Source organism: Callorhinus ursinus, unplaced genomic scaffold (assembly GCF_003265705.2).
Source record: "Callorhinus ursinus isolate GAN/ISIS: 27379988/994484 unplaced genomic scaffold, GSC_fseal_2.0 scaffold58, whole genome shotgun sequence".
Taxonomy (NCBI): domain Eukaryota; kingdom Metazoa; phylum Chordata; class Mammalia; order Carnivora; family Otariidae; genus Callorhinus; species Callorhinus ursinus.
In genome coordinates, this window is record NW_027397120.1 from 1,185,777 (window position 1) to 1,207,900 (window position 22,124).

General features: G+C 52.4%; 1 protein-coding gene across 1 annotated transcript in view; it reads right to left on the minus strand.

Annotated features, from left to right (window-relative positions):
* The window catches only part of LRRC27 (leucine rich repeat containing 27), a 43,956-nt gene extending 21,839 nt beyond the window's left edge, over positions 1-22,117 (minus strand). The window contains 10 exon segments of the mRNA XM_073884721.1: positions 1,113-1,209; positions 3,700-3,846; positions 4,830-5,156; positions 7,749-7,863; positions 7,866-7,892; positions 13,329-13,387; positions 17,680-17,810; positions 20,713-20,887; positions 20,889-20,983; positions 21,788-22,117. Of these exon segments, the coding sequence (XP_073740822.1) occupies positions 1,113-1,209; positions 3,700-3,846; positions 4,830-5,156; positions 7,749-7,863; positions 7,866-7,892; positions 13,329-13,387; positions 17,680-17,810; positions 20,713-20,887; positions 20,889-20,920 (1,110 nt within the window). The 5' untranslated portion in view covers positions 20,921-20,983; positions 21,788-22,117.
* Positions 22,118-22,124: the final 7 nt, after the last annotated feature.

The following is a 22,124-nucleotide window of genomic DNA, read 5'->3' on the forward strand; positions in this document are numbered from 1 at the left end:
CTGGCTTCCAAAATGTGTGTGTCCTCCCATAATTCTGCACATGGATAAAAAGGCTCCACTGTCTTTTTTTTTTTTTTTAGGGTAACAAACCATTGCTTTGTTTAAATGGACAAAGGCAACATGAGCACCGTGAGGTGGCCAGATCATTCCATTCCTGACAGGAAGGTGCCAGTGGGTCCCCCTGCTGCAGACCAGAGCCCGCCTGGCGGACGGCAGGCACAGGTGTGCGGGAACGCCTCTGCAGGCCTCCCAGGGTCCCCCAGGAATGGCCCGGCCACCAAGGGGGAGCAGCATCGCAAACAGGGACCAAGGTGGATGGGCGCCATAACCCGGGTACGCCGCGCAGGAAGAAAGCACATCCCTTCCGTGGTTTCTCACCCCAGACGCGAAAGCTCAGCCCAGTCCTAGAAGCCACCCGACAACGTAACTGATCTGCACACTTGGAAGCGCACGGCGGGCGGACACAGGACCAGGGGAGGCTGTCCTGGACGGCCCGGCGAATCCGGCCACCCTCCCGTGAACAGCAGGCCTGTGCTGGGGGGGAACGGGGGGGTCGTGGACAAAGTGACTCCTCCGTGTGCCACAGTGGCCTCCTCACAGAGGGCAGCAGCACAGACGCAGGGTGGCGGGACGGTGCTGGTGTGAGCAGGCGCCGTCCCCTCCAGGACAGGCTCACAGGGGAGGGGAGCTGGCGTGCTCAGCAGGCAGGCCACCCTGGACGCCTGGGTTCAGACCCGTGGGGGGGCTGGGGAGACACAGGGGAGACGCGTGGCACTCAGGGTGGAGTGTGCCCCACACGACCTGGGAGCTGGCATGCAGGAACAGAGGGGATGGCCACGCAGCCCGCCGCCCTGGCCCCCAGGCTGAGACCATGGCCCAGGAGACCCAGAGAGACACCGTGGCACGCCTCAGCCTCGGGGTGGGGGCGCTTGTTTCCCCCCGGCCCTGCTGGCCAGAGACCCGACTCCTCGCACGGGAAGGACGCAGGCCCATCAGAGGGCCCGCAGAAGGTGGCTGGGCTGCTTGCTGTCTGGCCTCGGGCTTCGTCGGCTCAGTGGGGACCGCAGTGCCCCCAGCACTGGACAGTACCCCTCCCACTGGCCCCCTCGTACCAGACTCCACCGCGGAGGCAGGGGCTTGCTTGGCGCCTCCTCCGCCATCCTCCTGGTCCGGGTTCGCTCCCTCCACTCCCGCAGCGCTCGTTCATCTCTGGGCGGGGGGACATGCAGCTCATTAGCGCCCCAAGCAGAGCCCCTTCCCAAGCCCCTTCCCGGCCCTCCCCACAGGCAGACGGGCACTGCTTGTCTGCTCCTGTCCCGCGGCTTCGTGCCAGGGGACCAGCAGGGGCACCAGGACCCTGCCCCAGAGAAGATGGCCGGGCTCTGGCTGTCGGTTCGGGCGTCAGAGGCCTTCAGAGGTCCCCAGGAGACGTGAGGGCATCCTTGACAAGTCAATGTCCTCTTAGCTGCTTGAGTTTCACTTTTAACAGTGAGCCTCCTCTGTCCCCCAAATCCCCTCCGCCGGGGCACCGCCATGCTCCCGGCACGGCCTGCCCTGCACCACGGTGACCTCCCCGCCCCTGCACCACGGTGACCTCCTTGCAACAGTATCCACTAGACTCACTGCCCGCAGCACAAGGTGAGGCTGCAACACCAGATGCTTGCGGAATTTCTGAACATAAAAACCCACCCCTGGCTCAGCTGTGGTTGCAGCTCTGGGGATGGGACGGGGTCCCAGCAAATCCTCACTGGCCCTGGGCTTCACCCTTGGCACACTCCGGAGTCCCCAGCCTTGCTCCCCTGCGAGGCTGCTCCTGTGCCCTCCCCCGAGGCTGCTGCGCCCCTACCCCCAGCTGAGCCGGGCTCTCTGCTCCCCACCACTCAACACTCCAAATCCAGTGGTGACTCTGCACGACCTCACCCCTCGCTGCGCCTCCGGACACAGGGCTCCATCTGAGCGTGAAATGGGATGGAAAGGACCCACCCTTTGACAGGCACAGGGGTGACATTCTGAGCTGGCTTGACGGGGGTCCACAGGCTGTGCTGAGTCCAAGCCACAGGACAGGACTCTGCACACGGTCACCAAGGAGGCCAAGGAACGTCATCTCGGCAGAGAAACCGAGAAGAGAGCGTTCTCCTGGCCTTGACATTCAAGAGCTTCCTCCCACGGAGGGGTGCGGCATCCTGGCCGCCCCCGAGCCGGCCATGCTGTGTCGGGGAGGCAGACTTCCTGCCCCTACATCCCGCTGTGGCCAGAGCTTCCCCAAGCACCAGCGCCCTGCGCACCCTCCGTGCACCGTCCCGATCGCGAGCTGGGCCGGGGGCGGGCACTGAGCAGGACTCACGCTGACACAGGGCAGAGATGCTTACCTACGGGGTCCACACGGGCCGGTGCTGGGGCGGCCAGTCAGGAAACGCCATCAAGAAAGGGGCCAAGGAGAGAGAGGAGGGGGACCCGCCTGCAGCAAAGGAAAGGGCGCATCACAGTGAGAGGCGAGCCCAGGCGCGCCCCCCGGGCAGCGTCAGGCCCGGCTTTGCCCCAGAAGGGTTCCATCACTAGCTCGGACGCTGATGTGCCCTGCGAAGCCACGGGACCTCCCGCCCTGGAGCCTGCACTCCAGCCAAGGGCCTCTTTGGGGGTCCTCGGGGGGGTGGCCTGAGCTCAGGCTGCCTGGCGCCTGTGGCCCTGACCAGCGAGACCCTGCCGGGATGGCCAGGACTCCAGGTGCAGCCCAGAGCACACCCCCAAGTGTCAGCCACACGTGGGATGCATCCCTGCGGATGACAGCCCAGGGCTGGGAACACTGTGAGCCCTGACAGTTCTGAGGGCCTGAGCTCTCCCTCCTTTCACAGAAGGGACCGGACCCCACTGCACAGCATGTCTGGTTTGGGGACGGGGAGCAGGTGCACTGCTGACACGTTGCGTTTGCCAGCAAGTCTGTCCCCATCAGGGTCCTGAGAGAAAATACACTCACACGGGATGATTTCAGGATGGAGGAGGGTTTATTCACATGGGCAGCGGCGGACAGCCCCCAGGGACAGAGCAGGAGCCCAGTGCTGGGGCAGGGGCTGCAGCCGCCCCAAGCCCCAGGAGGAGGGACCCAGGCTGACTCACAGGGAGGCATGGGGGGGATAAAGACTCTGCCCTCCCTCTCCCCCTCCTCTCCAGCCTCCTGCTGGGGCCCCCCACTGGCCAGACCCAGTCAGAAGGAGAGGGGCACTGGGGTGCTGTGGGTGCGGTCCATGCTGGACGGCCTCCCGGGGCCCAGGGCACAGTGGAGACGGGTAGTCGGCGGAGCTGGGGGACAGGCCCCAGCCAGGCTCCTGGGGGGCAGAGCAACGCCGCCGCATCCAGCAACACGGCCGAGGCGGGGCGAGAGCGAACCGTCTCTGTGCGTACATCTGTAGCCCGTACCTTTCCGTAGAAAAGACTTGCGAGCCAGGTGATTAGAAGGAGGGGAAGGGAGGGTTAAGGAAGAGTAAGAAATCAGAGAAAAAGAGGAAAGAAGGCAGGCGGGGTGGAGAGGACATGGAGCAATGACGGCCCAAGGCCTGTGCCCGCACCTGCCCGAGCCCAACAGACAAGGAGCAAAACCAACCCTTCCCCAGAAAAGTCACAGCCAGCAGGCCTGGCCCCAGATGCCCGTGCAAGCAGGGGCACCCGGTAAGGCCTTGACGCAGCCCTGCCGATGGCACTCACCCTCTCTGCTGCTCCAGCACCACCTGCTTCTCCCAGTGCTCCCAGATGGCCACAGCCCTGCTCTCCTGGGTCCTCCCGGCGGGGAGCCCCACGAGCTGCGATGGTACCAGGGCAGGCAGGATGCTCCTGATGGAGGGCATCTTCCTTCTACAATCACAGCCCCTGTGATGCACACTCACCCTCAGATGGCCCACGCGAGAACACAACATGCAACGTGTACAAGCAGGGCCAATGGGGACAGACGGCACGACAGGAGTGGCCTCCCAGGGCCCCACAGCCCGGGGCTCCTGCTCCAAAGGCTGCAGGCTGGCTCCAAGTCCGAGACAACAGTGGCCTCACAGGGAGCTCGGGACAGGCCGGCGGGCACACAGCAGGACAAGCCCCCGTCCCTGTTCAGGAGGAGTCCCAACTGAGGGACGGCAGGGAGGGAGGGGTTTCTGCATGGCAGGCGTGGAACAGGCCGGGCGGAGAATGTCAATGCCGTGTCACAGCCAGGCACCTGTCTTCTGTGCCTCCGCTGCTTCCAAGGTTATCAGCCACTAGTCAGACTTCACAGAATTTCCAAGCCTTGGAACCGGTGAAAGAACAGTATGATAAACCCCTGAACACCTTTCCCACGGTAAATGCAAGGTTTCCATCTGCTTCTCAGTACGGCCCGGCCCCTGGCCTCTCAGATTCACTCCTCCAAACAGCCCCTCCACGAAGCTGGACCCCCACCGGTGCACTGGACACGTGTCCCTGCCATCCACGGAGCTGAGCTGTGTGGCGCCGGGAACCAGAGTAACCACGAGGCTTCTGTGCACCCCCAGGGGCCAATTCCTGTCCCCCTGGAATGGCTTCACCCCCTGTGAACGTACGATCTGTATTCACCAGTAAGTATTCTCTTTGCACTGATGTCCACAGACACATGCGTGCACACACACACGCACACAGAGGGCTTGTTTTTCTCTTGCGTAATCTCCCCCCGAGGGGTCCATGCTCTGGGCAACCACAATCCTAAGCCAGGCTTAGCGCGCACTGCCCCATTAAAGCTATAGCCAGGCACAGCCTCATGTCTGAGAAGATAATTGCAAAATAATATTACGACTTTGGAAAGATCAAGGAAATACAGCATGGCTTCTAAATCTCACCTGAGCACATGTCTTGGGCTGGAATGTTCTTTCTCCTTCATGTTTAACGCTGCCCTGAGATTTGGAGGCAATTCCATCGCTAAGAGCTAGTTTTCAAGCACTTCTGCGTGTTCATGCTCAATGATCTCCTGCCTCAGCTTCCAGAAGCACTTGATTTCTTCCTCAGCCGGCCAGTCTTCTGAGGAATCCGTGGACTTTCTCAGTTCACTCAGGTCTAGCTTCTCAACAGGCTGGAAAAAGATTGCCTTTTCTTTTAACAACCCCTTTTGATCCTGGGAGTTAATGGCATCTTCATCAGGCAGTTTCTTCCTCAGATAAATACAAGGGCTGTGGCAGCTCACTTAGATTCATCATTGTAACTGGTGAAATCACTAGTAGGATAAACTGTTGTTATAGTAGACTGGATTCCACACCAGCTCTCCAGAATCAAACCCCTTGACTAGCTCCCCCTGCAGAGAAGGCCTGGGGGGAAACAGGTTCTCTCTGCAGAGAAGGCCTGGGGGGCGGGCAGACTCCCTCTGCAGAGAAGACCTGGGGGGGAGGGCAGGCTCTCTCTGTAGAGAAGGCCTGGTGGGGGGACAATCTCCCACTGCAGAGAAGGCCTGGTGGGGGGACAATCTCCCACTGCAGAGAAGGCCTGGGTGGGGGCAGGCTCCTTCTGCAGAGAAGGTTGGGCATGTGGATAGGCTCCCTCTGCAGAGAAGGCCTGGTGGCAGGATAGGCCTCTGTACAGAAAAGGCCTGGTCGGGGAACAGGCTCCCTACAGGCTCCCTCTGCAGAGAAGGCCTGGGGGGCGGGGCGGGACAGGCTCCCTCTGCAGAGAAGGCCTGGGCATGGGGGGGGCGGGGGGGGTGCTATAGGCCTCTCTGCAGAGAAGGTCTGGTGGGGGGAGGGCAGGCTCTCTCTGTAGAGAGGGCCTGGGGAGGGGGGCGGGCATAGGCTCTCTCTACAGAGAAGGTTGGGGGTGTGGATAGGCTCCCTCTGCAGAGAAGGTCTGGTGGGGGGCAGGTTCCCTCTGCAGAGAAGGCCTGGGTGGGGGCAGGCTCCCTCTGCAGAGAAGGCCTGGGGGGCGCCGTCCCCCTCTTCAGAGATAGCCTGGAGGGGGCAGGGACAGGCTCCCTCTGTCCCAAGGCCCTCACACTCCATATAAATCTATGCAAATAAACTTTTGTTTCCCCCCACCCTAGATCTTTTAATATCTTTATTTCTAATCAAGTTTTGGCCCATATGCCTCCTGTTTTTCTTTGGCAATACTTTTGATGACTTTAAACACTTGTATCTCTAGGTAAATTACCCGAAAGAAAATTGGCCAGGAATAGTCTTGCCTTTAGGACTAGGCTCAAATGTCCCCTCATCAACAGACTAGCTCTGGACGAGTAACCCCCACCTCCTGCAGCACCACCCCCACCCCCAGGACAGAATTAGGTCACAGGTCATGCTGACATAGACTCCTTCTTGGCTTTGGGTTTCTGAGTGATGGCACTGGATTCTGAACCATAATTAAGAGATGAAGCTAGTATACTCTTTGGGAAACATGGAGATTCATGATTCACAGTAACAGGTAGGCAGTAGACAGAACGGATGCGTGACTGACCGCTAGTGCCGTCACATGCCCTTGGCCTTCACCATTTCAGAGCCTGCTGGCCTCAATTCCTGCCCCCAGTTGCATGTGTGTGCCTGGGCATTTCCTCTGGCATGTGAAGGCAGCCTGCAGGGCTGGAGAGCTGTGTGCCCACCCCCGGGGAAAAGCCCTCGACTCAACCAAGCGCTGCTGCCGCGTCACGCACGCCCTACCCCCTCGCTGTGCTGGGAGTAACTCTGGGGCCTGAGTTCAGCAGTGGCCCTTGACAAATGTCACCTTGTAAATCCTGGTCCTGACCCGGTCAATGCGGGTGGCACCTGAGAGGCGAAGCGTGACCGCTGGAGGCCCAGTGGTGCTTCACCTGCTTCACCCAGCACCCAGCAGGACCAAGCGCTGGCGTCCAGGGCGTACCCGCCCCACCTCTCCCCTGCGCTGGCTTCCTCCTTTCCCCATCCCCCCTGCTCAGCCCCAGCGCTGCCGCCTGGGATCTCATTCCCCATCACTTACTGGCCCTTGACTCCTGAATCGGGAGCTGCTTCTGGGGGACACAGACTAAGACACTTGTGAATACAATCGGTGTTTCAAATTGGGCGTTCTGGGGCCGTTTATTTGGATTTGGGAGAAAGATGATTTAAGCACAGCAGCACATTCTAATCACTTTGGAGGCCCCTTACGTTTACTGAGGTAGACTTAACTATTTACACGCTTCGATTAGACCACGTATATAACTATCGTGGCTGTTTCCAACACAGGTATTTTATTAATTCCAGAAGTTATATTTTAAGTAGTAAAAATTTAGATATTCTGAAGTAAATTTTTGGAATACTTACTTTTTTGTGAGCATTCAATTACAATTCTCTTTTATCTCCACTTTGTCTAAGTGTGACTAGGTGCTCACTCAGGAGCATGTGGGAATGCCTGGCTGGATGGTCCGTGTGTTGAAAACATGGGATCAAGTGTTTAGTGAGCACCCACCAGAACAGGAATAAGTAGTGGTCTGAAGGACCAGGTCATTCCTGAAACAGGTGCCTGATGGCGGCTTGGGGGTGAGAACGGTTTCATTTGATTTATCCCAGTGAATTTTTACCAAAATCCACACTAGACAGGCTCTATGCTGGGCACTGAGAATGCAAACCAATGGGCACAGAACCAGGAAAGGGCAGAGAGCTCTGACGGGTGGACAAAGACACCTGGACACGGTGTGAGTCCAGCAGAGGACGTGCGAGGCCTTGTGACGTCACTAAGGAGGAGACAGCCTCCCCGGTCCTGGCTGTAAAAATCACTAACTTCAGTTTTAATGCAGTTTGTTGTAGTAATTGTCCCACAAACCTCAAGAAGTTAAATCTTGGGGGGCAGAGTGCTGGGCAGCTTAGATCTGCAGGAAGGCCAGGAGAGAGCCCAGTCCCTTCTGCACCACGAGCGGAGCAGGGAGCTCCAGAGGGCAGTGTCTCGGTTCAGCGCTTTCAGTGAGGTCACATTCCCTGCGCGAGAGAGGAAAAACCCAGAACTACACACACTGTTCCGTGGAATCAAATGAATCAAACAAAGAGAGAATACTGTTTGCGCATTAAAGAAAAAAAAAAGACCTTTTTGAGAATTTTGGGTAAATGATAGGACAGATGTCTGAAATTTGCTTTGAAAAAGGTCTGCAGGGAAGGCAGATTGCACAGATTAAGACCAGGCTAGTTACAAAAGTAAATAAATAATATAAAACGAATAGAAGCAGCAATAACAGCCCTCTGGCAAAAATCTGAGGATTTTTTTAAAAAATTTAAAAATAAAAGAATACAAAGTTGCTATATTATCTAACACGCTTCTTGACAATGACAAAAAACAAAACAAAACAAAAAAAACCCTAAAAGGCATGTAAAGAAAAGGAACCTGTGACCCATACTCAGGAAATAAGCAGTCACTAGAATCTATCCTTGAGTTGGCTCAGATATCAGAGTAAGCAGACAACTTCAAAGCAGTCACAAATATGTTCAAAGGAATGCAGAAAACCATGTTTAAATAATTAAAGACAAACACGGTAAAATGACTCCACAAGTATAGAATGTCAACAAAAACAGAAATTATAAGAAGGAACCAAATAGCAGTTGTAGAGTTGAAGTTACAAAGTCCGGGATGAAAGATGCACCAGAGGGGCCCAACAGCAGATACGTACGAGACGGCAGAAGAGACAAGTGACGGTCTGCTGGCCGGAGCGAAGGACGATGGAATCAGGAGTCTGCGGAGGCCTGTGGGGCAGCAGCACGTATGCTGGCCCCAGAGAACCGGGGGGCGCGCAGAGCGCTACGTGAGGACACCGTGCAAACATGCCCGGCTTGGCGGCAGGCGGCAGTGTAACTTCCAGGACATTCACAACCAAGTAAGATAAGCCAAAGGCAATCACACTTAGAAACATCAAAACCACGGAAAGACAAAGAAAAGGATCTTGAAAACAGCACAAGAGAAACAAGGGGATGACACACAAAGGGGCAGCGAGAGCCACTTCCAGTCAAAACCAGTGGAGGCCGGAGGACGGGGAGCAGCCTGTTCAGAGGGCCAAAAAGTCCTGTGGGTCAAGTGCCCTGATCTACCCAAACTGTCCTGCAGAGATACAGGGGAAATGCAGATATTCCCGTCTGTTGCAGGAAGAGTGCTTCACCTGGACTGCACTGCAGCAATTACTAAAATGAATTCGTAACTGAAAACCTTCCCCACCACACACGCAACCTCAGGACCAGCTGACAACCACTGCACTAAAGGAATGAGTTTAATGGTCAGAGACAGAATCTGTGAATTCCAAGACAAGTTAACAGGAAGTGATGCAAACTGGAACAAAGAGAAAAGTGCATGGGAAAGAATAGCTTATTTGAGGCACATGGGACAGAATCAAAATCCCAACATCATGTGACTGGAGGCCCAGGAGGAGAGGAGAACAAGAAAGAAGCCAGACCTACAAGAAATAACATCGACAGCCAGGGATTTTCCAAATCTGACTAAAGACATCAATAAACAGATTCCAGAAGCTCACGAAGCCCCCAAAAAAGTAAATACAAAGAAAGCCACACCCAGGCACATCACAGGTGAACTGCTGAAAATTAAACATGAAGAGAGGAATTTTCAGCAGCCAGACAAAAGAGATACATCCCTTTTAAAAGAAAAGCAGTGGGACTGACAGCTGACTTTTCAACAGAGGTTAGAAGCCAGAAGACAATAAAGACATTTTTTTAAAAAGATTTTATTTATTTATCTGACAGAAAGAGACACAGCAAGAGAGGAAACACAAGCAGGGGGAGTGGGAGAGGGAGAGGCAGGCTTCCCGCGGAGCAGGGAGCCCGATGCGGGGCTCGATCCCAGGACCCCGGGACCATGACCTGAGCCGAAGGCAGACACCCAACGACTGAGCCACCCGGGTGCCGTAACAAAGACATTTTTAAATGAAATCTGAGTTCCTATACTCAGCCAAATATTCTTCAAAAATGATGGAACAGTAAATATGCTTTTTTAGAAAATCAAACTTGGGAATAATTCATTACCAAAAAACTAAATGACAACACAAAGAGAGATCTTCAAGCCAAGATGGTCATCCCAGATGGAAGCAGGGAACTTTAAAAAATGAAGGGTAAAGATGTAAGAAAATATAAATAAATACTGACAAAATAAATAAATGTATCTGCTGGATTTATAGCAAGACATAAAAGCAAAATCTATGAAAACAATAGCACAGAGGTAGGGAGGAGGCAATGGGAAGAGCACTCACTTCTGCAGAGAGTCATCGGTCAAGGACATGTACGGGGTGTCTAGAGAACCACTAAGTAACGCTACACGTGGTACAGTGAGGGGATTCTGCTAGTTTGCAGAAACTGGGCAAGACAGAAATGAAAAGCAGGCAGAAACTAGAGGGGAACAACAGCTTCAAGAAGAGAAAGACACAAAGCGCATAGTATCTGTATGGCTTTCTGCGCTGCACAGGGCAGCTGTAACAGACAGAAACCACACGGTTGTAGTGACTTGCAGCGCCAGAGGACAGCCTACAGAGCTACCAGAGCAGCTAAAAAGTGAAGGGGTGGACTCCAGAAAGAAGAGGGCTGCAGAGCGGAGCCTTCTGTCTCCGTGCACATGTTCTGTGTGCAAATCCGTGGCACAGTCCTGAACTTCCCACGCATTGGACAGGCTGTGAGCAGCATGGCCATAGCTACTGCCCACCGCCAGAGTTCCGAGTCTATCTCAGTCCTTTCAACTTAACTACCTATTTTTAAAAAACCAATACTCTAAAGAGGACTGTAACAGAATCCAGAATCTCTACAATGTATCTATCACAATGTCCTAGATATAATCCAAAAAATTATTAAAGGAAAAATATGTTTATATCAAATGGAAAAATAACTCTCAGTAGAAAAATAGGAACTATTAAAATATGAAAATTCTAAAACTGAAAACACAGTATCTGAAAAAAAATTACTAGGCAATGTTCACAGCCAATCGGAGATGATAGGAAAGCCTCATAAACTTGAAGATGTTTATCTATCTTCTCTGAAGAGCAGAAAAATGACCTTTAAGATGTACAGAAGGTCAGTGATCTGTGGGACAATAACAAAAGTTCCAACAAATAGGTAAAAAAAGAAAAGAGGAGCAGAAAAATATTTGAAGGCTTAATGACCAAAATATGTCCCAAATTTGGCAAGAGATGTGAATTTAAAAATTGAATAAATTCAACAAACTCCAAGGAGGATAAATACAAAGAAAACCACAGCTAGGTACCTCATAGTCAAACTGTTGAAAAGCAAAGGTACAGAGAAATCTTGAAAGTAACCAGAGCCAATCAACATAGTTCATAAAGAAGAACAAAGAATGAATGATCTCTGACACCTGGGGTCAGTGGAACTTCTTTAAAGTCCTAGATGAAAAAAATCCAACCCATATTTCTAGATCAGCAATATCCCTTAAGAATTAAGGCAAAATAGGGGCGCCTGGGTGGCTCAGTCGGTCGGGCATCCGACTCCTGGTTTCAGCTCAGATCATGACCTTGGGCTCCCTGCTCAGTAGAGAGTCTGCTTGTCTCCCTCTCCTCTGCCCCCCCCCCCGTTTGTGCAAATGCACATGCATGCTTTCTCTCTGTCCCTTATTAAGTAAATAAATCTTTAAAAAAATAAAAACAAAAATTAAAAAGGCAGAGATTGTCTGACCAGATAAAAAGTGAACCCAAATAGATCCTACAATACTAGCAATATATTGTAAATACAGACAGGTTGGAAGTAAAAGAATGAAAAACATATACCATGCAAAGAGTAAGCAGAAGAAGGCTGGAGTGGCCACACTAATACATAATGAATGGCCAATAAGCATGTGACAGAGTTCTATCACTGGCCATCAGAGAAACGCACATGAAAACCACAATGCAGTACCGCTACACACACCAGAGTAACAAAAATAACAATATAAAAATCCCAAATTTCTATTCAACCAATAACACAAGATCCAAATACATAAAGCAAAAGCTGACAGATCTAAAATGAAAGGCAGACAAATGCACATAGTTCAAGACTTTAACACAGTCCTTCAGGCACTGACAAAATAAACAGACAAAAAAGGATGTAGATGATCTGAACGTGCTATGATTAAGGAACTTGACCTATTAACTCAATGCACAGAACATCACATCAAGTAACAACTTGGGTATACACAAGCTTCTCTAGTGCACCAGGTGATGTTTACCAGACAGAATGTATCCTGGGCCAGAGAGCACACCTGAACAAGCTTCAAATAACCAAAATTACACAGTACATGTGGCATTAAATTAGAATTCAACAGAAGGAAGAGAACTAGAAAATCTCCCATTGTGTGTAAGTGAAGCAAAACACAAAGAGCCCATGGGTCACAGTACATTTGAGAATATTTTGAGCTGAGTGACAATAAAGATGCTGCATGTTGAGGTTTGTGGGCACAGCCAAGGCAGCACTAGGGGGAAATCATAGTTGGGACTGCATAGTTTAGGAAAGAAAGGTTTAAAATCAGTGATCTAAGGGGGCGCCTGGGTGGCTCAGTCAGTTAAGCGTCTGCCTTCGGCTCAGGTCATGATCCCAGGGTCCTGGGATGGAGCCCCGCATCGGGCTCCCTGCTCAGCGGGGAGTCTGCTTCTCCCTCTCCCTCTGTCTCTACCCCTGCTTCTGCTCCCTCTCTCTCTCTCAAATAAATAAAGGCTTTTTTAAAAAAAAATCAGTGATCTAAGCCTCCAACTCAATTGGTTAGAAAAAGAACAGCAAATCAAACCTAAAAAAACAAAGATAGTAAAGAGCAGAAATCTGTGAGACAAACAGATGCAGAACAGAGAACATCGTCTTCTGTTTCCTCCTCCTCATTATTTAGAGCAGGGAAAATGAATAAAAATGAAGGCACTACACTTATACACATCCCCATGGATAAACCCCAACAGCACGGTGCTGAGCCAAAACTGCATATCACCAGGAATTCATACTGGTTATGATTCAACTTACGAAAAGTTCAAAAGGAGGGCCCTTTAAACATGCACTGCTAGGGAGCCGTCAGCGGCCAAGCTCTCCAGGAAAGCAGGGGGAGGGTGAGCCCGGACCCTCAGGCTCCCAGGGAGGGAGGGACAAAGGAGAGATCATGACCAGAGCAGCACTGAGGCCTACTTTCCGGAAGCTGTGCACTGGCTCCAAAGCCCTTCATTTTTATTATTTCTTACCCTATGTTTATGTGCCACTCCTTCTATGTAGAATATCCATTACAACATTAACGGCTCTTGAGAGGTGTGCTATCTGAGAGCCCGGGAAGGAGGAAGTAGAAGGGATGATTTAAGTACAAGCCAGCTCGCCCCCTATGACTTGCCTTATGTTCCCATTTACAGGTTCCATGAACTTAAAAAGGCAGCATTTTAAAACCAGCTTTTATTTTATTGTTTGAACACTTACCCAGCTCCACAGGTAACATTTTGATAGGATTTCTTTCTAAAAGCAAAGTTTTCAAATGCCTTTAAAATAAAACAAAAAATATATAATTTAAAAAGCAGAAAATGAAATGACCATCCCAAAATATACCATCAAATTTCTTCCTTTGCTGCCTCTTTAAGGGGACACCGTCAATGCAGGCACACACGCTTGCTGTCACACGTGTGGCCCACGGATGTCTGCAAACGTGGCCCCCCGGGCTCAGCAGTGGGCCAGGACCGCTTTCTCAGCACAATGACACTCAAGGCCAGGTTATTCTCTGTTGGGGGGGCTGTCCTGCACCTGTGGGATGTCCAGCAGCATCCTGGTCTCTACCCACCAGTCCAATAGGAGCCGCCTCCCCACGCCATGACAACCATGAAATCTCCCAGCATTGCCAAATCTCCACTGGGGGCAACACTGCCCCACAGGGGGACTGGTGCTCCGACTGCTGATCTCCAGGGTTTCCTGAGGTGTGCAGTGAGGGATCCAGCATTCTGACATGCCCTGTGAGCAAGTTTCCTTGGTCAAAATGCTTGGAAGCCTTCTGCTGCACTGCACACCCACCCTGCTGGGGGTGAGTAATTCGTAGTGAAGGGTTCTGGGAAGTCTCAGACCATGGCAAGGAGGGATAAGGGGTGTTTCTCCATGTCTTTGACTCCAGATCCCTTCCCTACTAACACCTAGTAACATCTCCTATAAAATCTCCCACAAAAATATACCGTGGATAGGATACAAGGTGCCCACTAAAAAGTAACTAACTGAATGATATGGAAAAATGAATATATCGTGTTGAACTCTATCTTGCCCCTTTTACCCTATTCTGCTTTTTTTTTTTTAAAGATTTTATTTATTTATTTGAGAGAGAGGGAATGAGAGACAGAGAGCACGAGAGGGAAGAGGGTCAGAGGTAGAAGCAGACTCCCTGCTGAGCAGGGAGCCCGATGCGGGACTCGATCCCGGGACTCCAGGACCATGACCTGAGCCGAAGGCCGTCGCTTAACCAACTGAGCCACCCAGGCGCCCTATTCTGCTTCTTTTGTTTTTCACCTTTAACTCTTAAGACTGTATCATACACTAAGGATCAATTTCTTTTTCTCCTTTACTTTTTAGGGACCACCAGCTGAAATCTGGTATAAAAAAACACAAATACCGTATTTCTAGCCCACAGGATGGGCGTCCAGGCAGAGGGCAGGGCCCCTCCCACCCTGGCCACTCTGTATCTGCATCACCCTGGGCCTCCCAGGACTTTGGGAGGATTGTTGAATCCACTGTCCTGTTTCATCTCCAGGGACGGGTCTGCCAGCCAGCACACCCCACCACAGCAGAGAGTGGGTCGGCTGGCCGGGCATGCAGGGATGCTGACCGTGTGGGGCTGGCTGCCTGCCACAGTGGGGAAGACCTCACAAGCCCCTGGGGAAAAGCCCCCAGCTGCCTTCTCCTCTATCGCTGACCTCAGCAGCCCCAGGAAACCAGCAGGGGGACCGAGTGGCTGGAGTGGGGTCCAAGCCGTGCCCCCCAGCTTCAACCCTCCTTTCCCAAAGGAAGAGAGGAGCAGCTGAGCACACGTACAAATCCCATAAATGAATCAACACTGTGGGGGGAGGGAGGCCATCTCAAGCCTCATCTCACCTTCGAAGGTGAAAAAAACAAAATCCAACATCACAACGGACCAGGGTCCCCAGGATTTGAAAGGAAAAAGAAAAATTTCACAGACATACAATTGAGAGTTCTATTATTCCAGCTAAATTAAGTTGAATTTTTGGATTGGCAACCCCAAAGGAAAATGAGGTTACTTGAGGATTAGCAATTTTCTTTCCATTTACTCCCTTGGATTTTCCTTTTTATTTGAAATTTTAAAGGAACAGATTTTACAGATTAAACTTTTCTTGATGTACACAAAGGTGAATTATTTCAACGTTGTCACTTCAACTACTGCTTTTTGGTTCAGCCCCTTTTAGTTGTGTAATACAAAAAACAGGCCAGGGATGGGTGAGCGCTTGCTCTGCATGAGGTGGACAGAGGCTGCAGACTGGGCGGCGGGTGGGCAGGTGCCCTGGACTTCCCCAACGGCAGGTCCTGTCGGTCAGGCCGTCCCCACCCGCCGGCGTGCTGGCCTAGGGGTCCACTGTGGTGGGCGGAGACCACAGGAACCAACCATCCACCAGAAAGCATAGCAGGGCAATGATCTGTTTGAATATTCTCGTGCACACTTTGAATAATAAATTGATAAATGTTGACCCCATAAGTCCTATCAGTAATCCACTGGTCATGTCAGCGACTTCCCGCTGGACATACACATTCACGAGCTGAGTCACAGCTGCTGGCTTAAGGAGGCATATATACTGACGTACGCATGTCCTCACTCTCTCTGCTCACAAGCTCACCCGTCCAAGACAATGGGGGGGGGCGGAGAACATTAACACTGGCATTGCTTTAATTAGGCTTTTTGGAAAGTTTAAGGCTTTTAATAAGCCCATAATTACTTAACATTTCTGATTAATGTGTTTCAGCTCTTCAGCAAGCTGATCTAATTTTAATGACATAATGGGCCATAAATCACATGCAAAATTATATCTTAAACAATACTAAGCAGGGGGCTTTGACTGGCAAAATCAAAACTGGAGGACTGTAGACTTATTTTATAGGAAAGAGCAGTGCTTGGGGAATGGGCTTTTGTTTATTTACCCTTTGAGTAGCAATCCGTCTCCTGGGCTGTATGAGCGCCACCACTTATGGACAGAAAGCACTAAATCATCCTCAACACAGAAGATGAGGACTTTGGGAAGAACAAAGCCTTCCCAGCCCACCTGAACCACAAGCTCAGAAGACTCAAGAGGCCGTCAACCTGGATGGGACAAGGTGGGCGCAGGTCCAGGGAAGGCTCGGCCACCTGCCACACAGCCCTGTTTGGGGCCAAGGACACGGTTCTGTGCGTCCAGTGGTACAACTCACGGCAGGCGATGTGCTCTGCAGAGCCCAACAACCCCAGGAGCTCCAGGAAGGCGGCTCCCGGCTCTGATTCCCCCCGCCAGAGACCCCAGCTTAGCATCAGAAATCAGCTGCTTCCTTGCAGAGCCTGAAAAGGCACAAATGATTCACAGAGATTTTCTCTCACTGTGACATGTGACAAAATACTCACTTCGTAAAAATTACTCTGAACAACAGTGAGCTACGGGTCAGGCCAGTGAAGGGCCTTATACAGACCTCCAGTCTGTTGCTTCACGGCGGCCGCACGGCTCTCTGCGGACACAGTTGCTCATGTGGGAACAAGAGTTTGCCCTTGGATAACTGTCTTCCTCCCACGCCCTACATCTAACCCGAAACCCACGGGCTCTCAAGTGCCCTGCAGCTCTGTGTTGTCAGCTTTGCCCAGGCCGCTGCCTCCTAACCAGTGGCCCACTACCCTCTCCTTACAGAGTGAACTCAAAGCCACGTCGAGTTCCACCCCTCTCCATTCAAACCCTCCGTGACTCCCAAGCTCTTTCAAAATGATGCCCAACACTGCAAGCCCGGCCTGCAAGGGTGGCCACCTGTCCCTCCTGGGTCCCGGCACACAGGCCCCCTCGCCATCCCCCACATCTGCCCCATGCACACCCCCATGGCCTATGTGTGTGTTCTCTCCTGCCCAGGGGGCACTCACGTTAAAGGGGATCCTACAGTGTTTACCAGAAGGGTTTCAAAAGGTCGGGACACACTGACAGGGAGGGATGGGGAACGGGAGGCGCTGAGGTCAGGACAGGAGGTGGGGCTCTTCCGAGGAGGCCGGCTGACCCTGGGCTGCCGGCCAGGGCCACGTGAGGAGGAGGGAGGCACGGCATTTGTCCCAGACGTGGGGGTGCCAGGAAACCCCGGGATCAGAGTGGTGGGAATGTGGCCAATAACAGGCATTCCTTACTTTGGGGTTTCCAGCTTTCCAAAATGGAAAGCATTCCTTGTTATTTATCAGAAACTAATAGGTACCTGCAGGCCCTCAGGAGCAGAGAGGCTGGTTGTAGATCACCAGCCACATGCCCAACCCTTCCGGCAGCTTCGCATGATGAGAGTCAGAGCTGGAACCGGGTGTTGCAAAAACCTCACTGTTGGCCCCGCAAAGGCACTGTGGCTACTGGCATTCTATGTGCTATTAAAGATCCTACATTATAACTATAGTTATGTGCATTTGGTATATTCAGCCACCGCATCTATTAGCTGGCTTTAAAAATAGCATTAAATGCTTCTACACTGAAATCAAAATTCAATCAGGAGTTGGAGCTAAGCAGAAAAAGAACAGGCACTCACACATTTTAACACATGATGGTTTCTTAAAATCTGGAAATACAAACATACAACTTACTTGTGAGACCCAATCCCAGAAGGAAGAACTCTAATTCTGTTATAGTGGAGGTCCAGCCAAGTGAGGTTTGGCAGTAACTGGAAGAAATCTTTAGGAATCTCACAGAGGGCATTTCTTTGAAGATGCAATCGCTTCCAGGGAAAAGAAACAAGAATGTCTTGTCAACTACACTTTAAAACATGATACATCCTAGAGCATTTCCAGAAGAACCACGGGCTTTTGGACTCATACGTATGAAGTGAAAAGAAAGCCCATAATATCTTACTCTTAGATAGGTTAAACAGCAGACAGGAGTCACAGAGGAAGGTACCAGGGTCCCTTGCCCAGCTTTTGGGGCTGGAGCGTGACTCCCGCGCTGGCCCCGCGGCTCCCTCATGGCTGACGGCTCAGCCTCCACTGCTGCACACCACATTTTCTCTGCAAATACCCTTAACACCAGACCGACTCCCCAAGCGTTTCTGTGCCTCTCCTCCTTCCTGGGCCCCACACTCAGTGCCTCTCAGGCTCCGCTGGGCCTGCCCCTTCCCTAGTGCCCGTCACAGGCAGCCTGCGGTAACTCTGGTCAGTGGACAAACGGCAAGAGCCGAGTCTGGTCCCAGGGACTCGTCTCAAGCCGAGAGTTCAAGGAAACTAAAGGGCAGGCGCAATAGCTGTCTGCCTCGGCCCGTGGCTGCTGACCCCGGCTACCGTCAGTAGCTCCACAGAAGCCATCCGCTGTCGTGAGGTGTACGAGGGAGGGAAGGTCCACGTCAGCACACGTGGCACTGACTCCAGCCGTGTAAAAGGTACGCGCGTGAGTCCACAGTCACAGCAGGACACGATTATGGGGAAATTTTTTTTAAGTAGGCTCCATGTGGAGCGTGGAGCCCAACGCGGGGCCTGAATCCACAACCCCAAGATCAAGACCTGAGCAGAAATCAAGAATCAGATGCTCAGGGGCACCTGGGTGGCTCAGTTGGTTAAGCGACTGCCTTTGGCTCAGGTCATGATCCTGGAGTCCTGGGATCGAGTCCCGCATCGGGCTCCCTGCTCGGCAGGGAGTCTGCTTCTCCCTCTGACCCTCCCCCCTCTCATGTGCTCCCTCTCTCTCTCTCTCAAATAAATACATAAAATCTTTTAAAAAAGAAAAAGAGTCAGACGCTCAATTGACTGAGCCCCCAGGCGCCCCCGATGCTGGATCTGCTGCGATATTGTTTCTGCGCTACTCTGCGTGTCGCATAAGCATATTCAACATCTCTAACTACTGAGACGGCAGAGCACGGATGTTAAGAACACTGGCCCAGAAGCCAGACTTCCTGGGTTCAAATCTAGATTTGGAAACCTTATGAGCTGTGTGACTCTGAGCAGGCTCCCAAACCTCCCTGGGCTTCAGTGTCCCCCCTGTAAACGGGGTCACGGGACCCACCTGCCACCGTAACTGAGGAGCACTGAGTGCAGCCCAGTGCTGCCAGCTGCCCCATCGGCCACAGCATCACGACTCCCAGCTCACCTCCAATACCATCCGCCGAGCCCCTTCTTGGGGTAGGGCAGGGGCTCTACCAGCGCGTGGAAAGTGAAATCTCCAGCCATCCGAGGTGCGGCCAGTCACCCTGCTGGCCGTGGGCATTTTCTGGGACAAGGTCGGGCAATTATGCACGCACAGCGTGTGCGCACCCCGACATGGAATGGCTCTTGGCCTTGGCTGCAGCGTGGGCTCCGAGCTTCTCAGGCCTCCTCTCTCTCGGGGCAAGCTGGCTCTAGTGCTCAGCTCTGAAACCACAGATCCCAGATGCCAGAAAAGGCGGGAAGAGGCCACGCTGCTCTTTGCAAAGGGCTGTTCCCGTCAATGGCAAGGGGACTGCACCACAGAAGCCACCCTTCCTCTTGGGTCCAGTGGGGCCGTGCGAAGACGGCCCTCCTGTGCTCCAGGAGTGCACCGGTCTCTGCACGTGCGACTGGTGACTCCAGAGATCGCTGCTTTATCTGCACACGTACCTGTAACCCACAGCGCCGAGCAGCCACCCCACTGCATGCTTGGTTGCCATGGTAATAACATTTATAGTCACATCTCTGTTTTCGGAGAGGCATGAAGAGTTATGATGCTTCTTTATTAAGCCTGAACAACAGTTTTAGAATTTTCTCCTTCTTCCTTTATGTGTGGAGGTCCCGTAAATCTCAGGACGTGTTGGAGTCCTTGTTCACAGTTAGGAGCGTTTGCCCTCAGACAGGGCGGCCCTGATGACCCAGGAATTCACTCCAAGAGGTCGGCGCTCAGGGAAGAGACAGCAGGGGCAGTGCCAGCCGTGACCGCCAGCACACAGCACGTGACACACAACAGCAGGGCACCTAACATCCCAGTATGCAGCTCTGTGCAAGCGCTCCAAAACGTCAGCCAACACCCCCACGGCGTAATGTGTCCATGTGTCCTGTGGATGTTGCGCTTCACACGCGTTACAGTTTCATTCTTGTAATAACCCACAAGAATAGTCTCTTTCTCACAAATGAGGCTTAAGGAAATTACGTGAGTCCGAGGCAGCAGGTGCCCAAGCCCTGAACTCTTGCCCTGCTCACGTCAACACTGTGCTCTGACAGAACCTTATTCTAGAAACCCTGGGGGAAGAGACAGTACCCTCTAGGTTAGCAGCTGGTGGGAGCTGGGTGAGGACCCGGCACAGGGGAAAGTCAGTGTGTGACGTCAGCAAGGCAGGGCTGAGAAACAGCATTTACCTGTTGTAATACTGTATGGGAGCTTTTAGGGGGAAGTTTTAAACAGGAGATCAAGGGTGCTTTCAGCAGCGGTTTCTACCGTGGGCTTTTGGATGCTTAAGACTTTCCCAAGAAGAGAGGCTAGATATCACAGTCTGACCCCATGAGGTATTTCCACTAGCTGGTCCCCATACCAGAATTTCTTTTTGTGGTGAGCAGCACATGAGACCCCGAGTTAACCCTCTTCTCTCTCATCCTAGAAACTCTCTCCTAAAGAGAGGGCTCCAAATAAAGCCACTTATGTCCACTCAGCAGAGGCACAAATGCCCTGAGAAATGCCCCACTTACTTTAAGGTTGGGAATTTTAAAGATCTCTCTTAAATGGTGAAGACTACTTTGACTCAAGTCTAAAATCGACGAGGAAGACAAGATGACCCCCTTAACACCCTCGTGAACCTCTTTGGAGGGGGAAGCAGGTGTGCTCCTAACTTGCCCAGCGTCGCTCTCCGGATCAGCCGTCCCGGGGGGGAGCCTTGCAGGACCTGCTTCCTTCCATCTGTCAGCCAGGAGGAAACAGTGCTCCGGGGACCTCTGCTCATCCTCCTTGGTCTGCAGTCACCTGGAGACAGGGAGGGGAGACACAGCAACATCTAGGTGACCTGACACGTCCTCCCAGGGGGCACGGGGTAGTTTGGTAGCAGATACGCAACCATTTCACTTGCTTACAAAACCATCAATTTTAATAAACAGTAGCATAAATCTGACATTTAAGTTTAAAGGAAGGAAGGAAGGAAATCAAGAAGGTTCTGACTGAGTGTTATACTCCTCACTTTGTACCATGGAGTTCCAAGATTTAACTTTTAACTCCTGGAAAACACAATGATGCAAAATAAGAATGACTATTTTAGGGATAAAAACAAACCAGAACGTTTCAAAGTCTGTAAACCAATATATTCCTTCCATAAAATGCGAGTGTGGAGGGGCTCCCAAGTTTGCTTTCTGCCGTGGTTCTGAGCTCCTCACACTAGGAGTTAAGCTCCCTGTGTCCCAGGATCCCACCAGTTTTGCCATTTGGCTCAGTGAGCAGCACTGTCAAGAGAGAATCTTGAATTTCAGGTGCTCAACAATACTTCGAAAGTAGTTCAAGAACTGCTGCCGACCACAGGCTCTTCCAGCCACAGGTATACACGCGTCATTTCTAACAATGGATCCAGCAATAACAATCCGCATGGAACCCGTCCTCGCCTGGACCCAACCCCCGGCTGTCGGAGGTTTAGGCGCGGGCACAGGCACTTCCCCTTGGGGGGTGATCCATGCGAGGGCTGGGCTAGCTCGGGCACTGCCTAAGAGCACCTAATGGGGGAGGGCCAACCCGCAGGTGCGACCCCAGGGCACCCAGGGGCCTTTCCCGGGGGGTCCTTACCTGTGAACCACCGGCTGTGAAGGGAGGGAGGGGTGCAGTCGACCTCCTACACACCTCCCGACGGGGGGACAAAAATCTCAAAACCGAGCGTGAACGACTGGACGTAAAACAGGGCGGAGCTGGCCCCTTGAGGGGGGAGGCTGCGACACTGTCCCCACCGCGCCTGCCTCGTTTTCCCGAGCGGCGCCAGGCCGGGTTGCTCGGACCCCTTGGTCCTCCAGTTGCAGGACTGAGAAGCACCGCCTTCGCCAGAGCAGCCGGACAGGGCAGGGGGCCGCGCGGGCACCAGCTCCCTTCTGCGGCCTGCCCGGGCTCCGGGCCCCCGACCAGCTCCCCT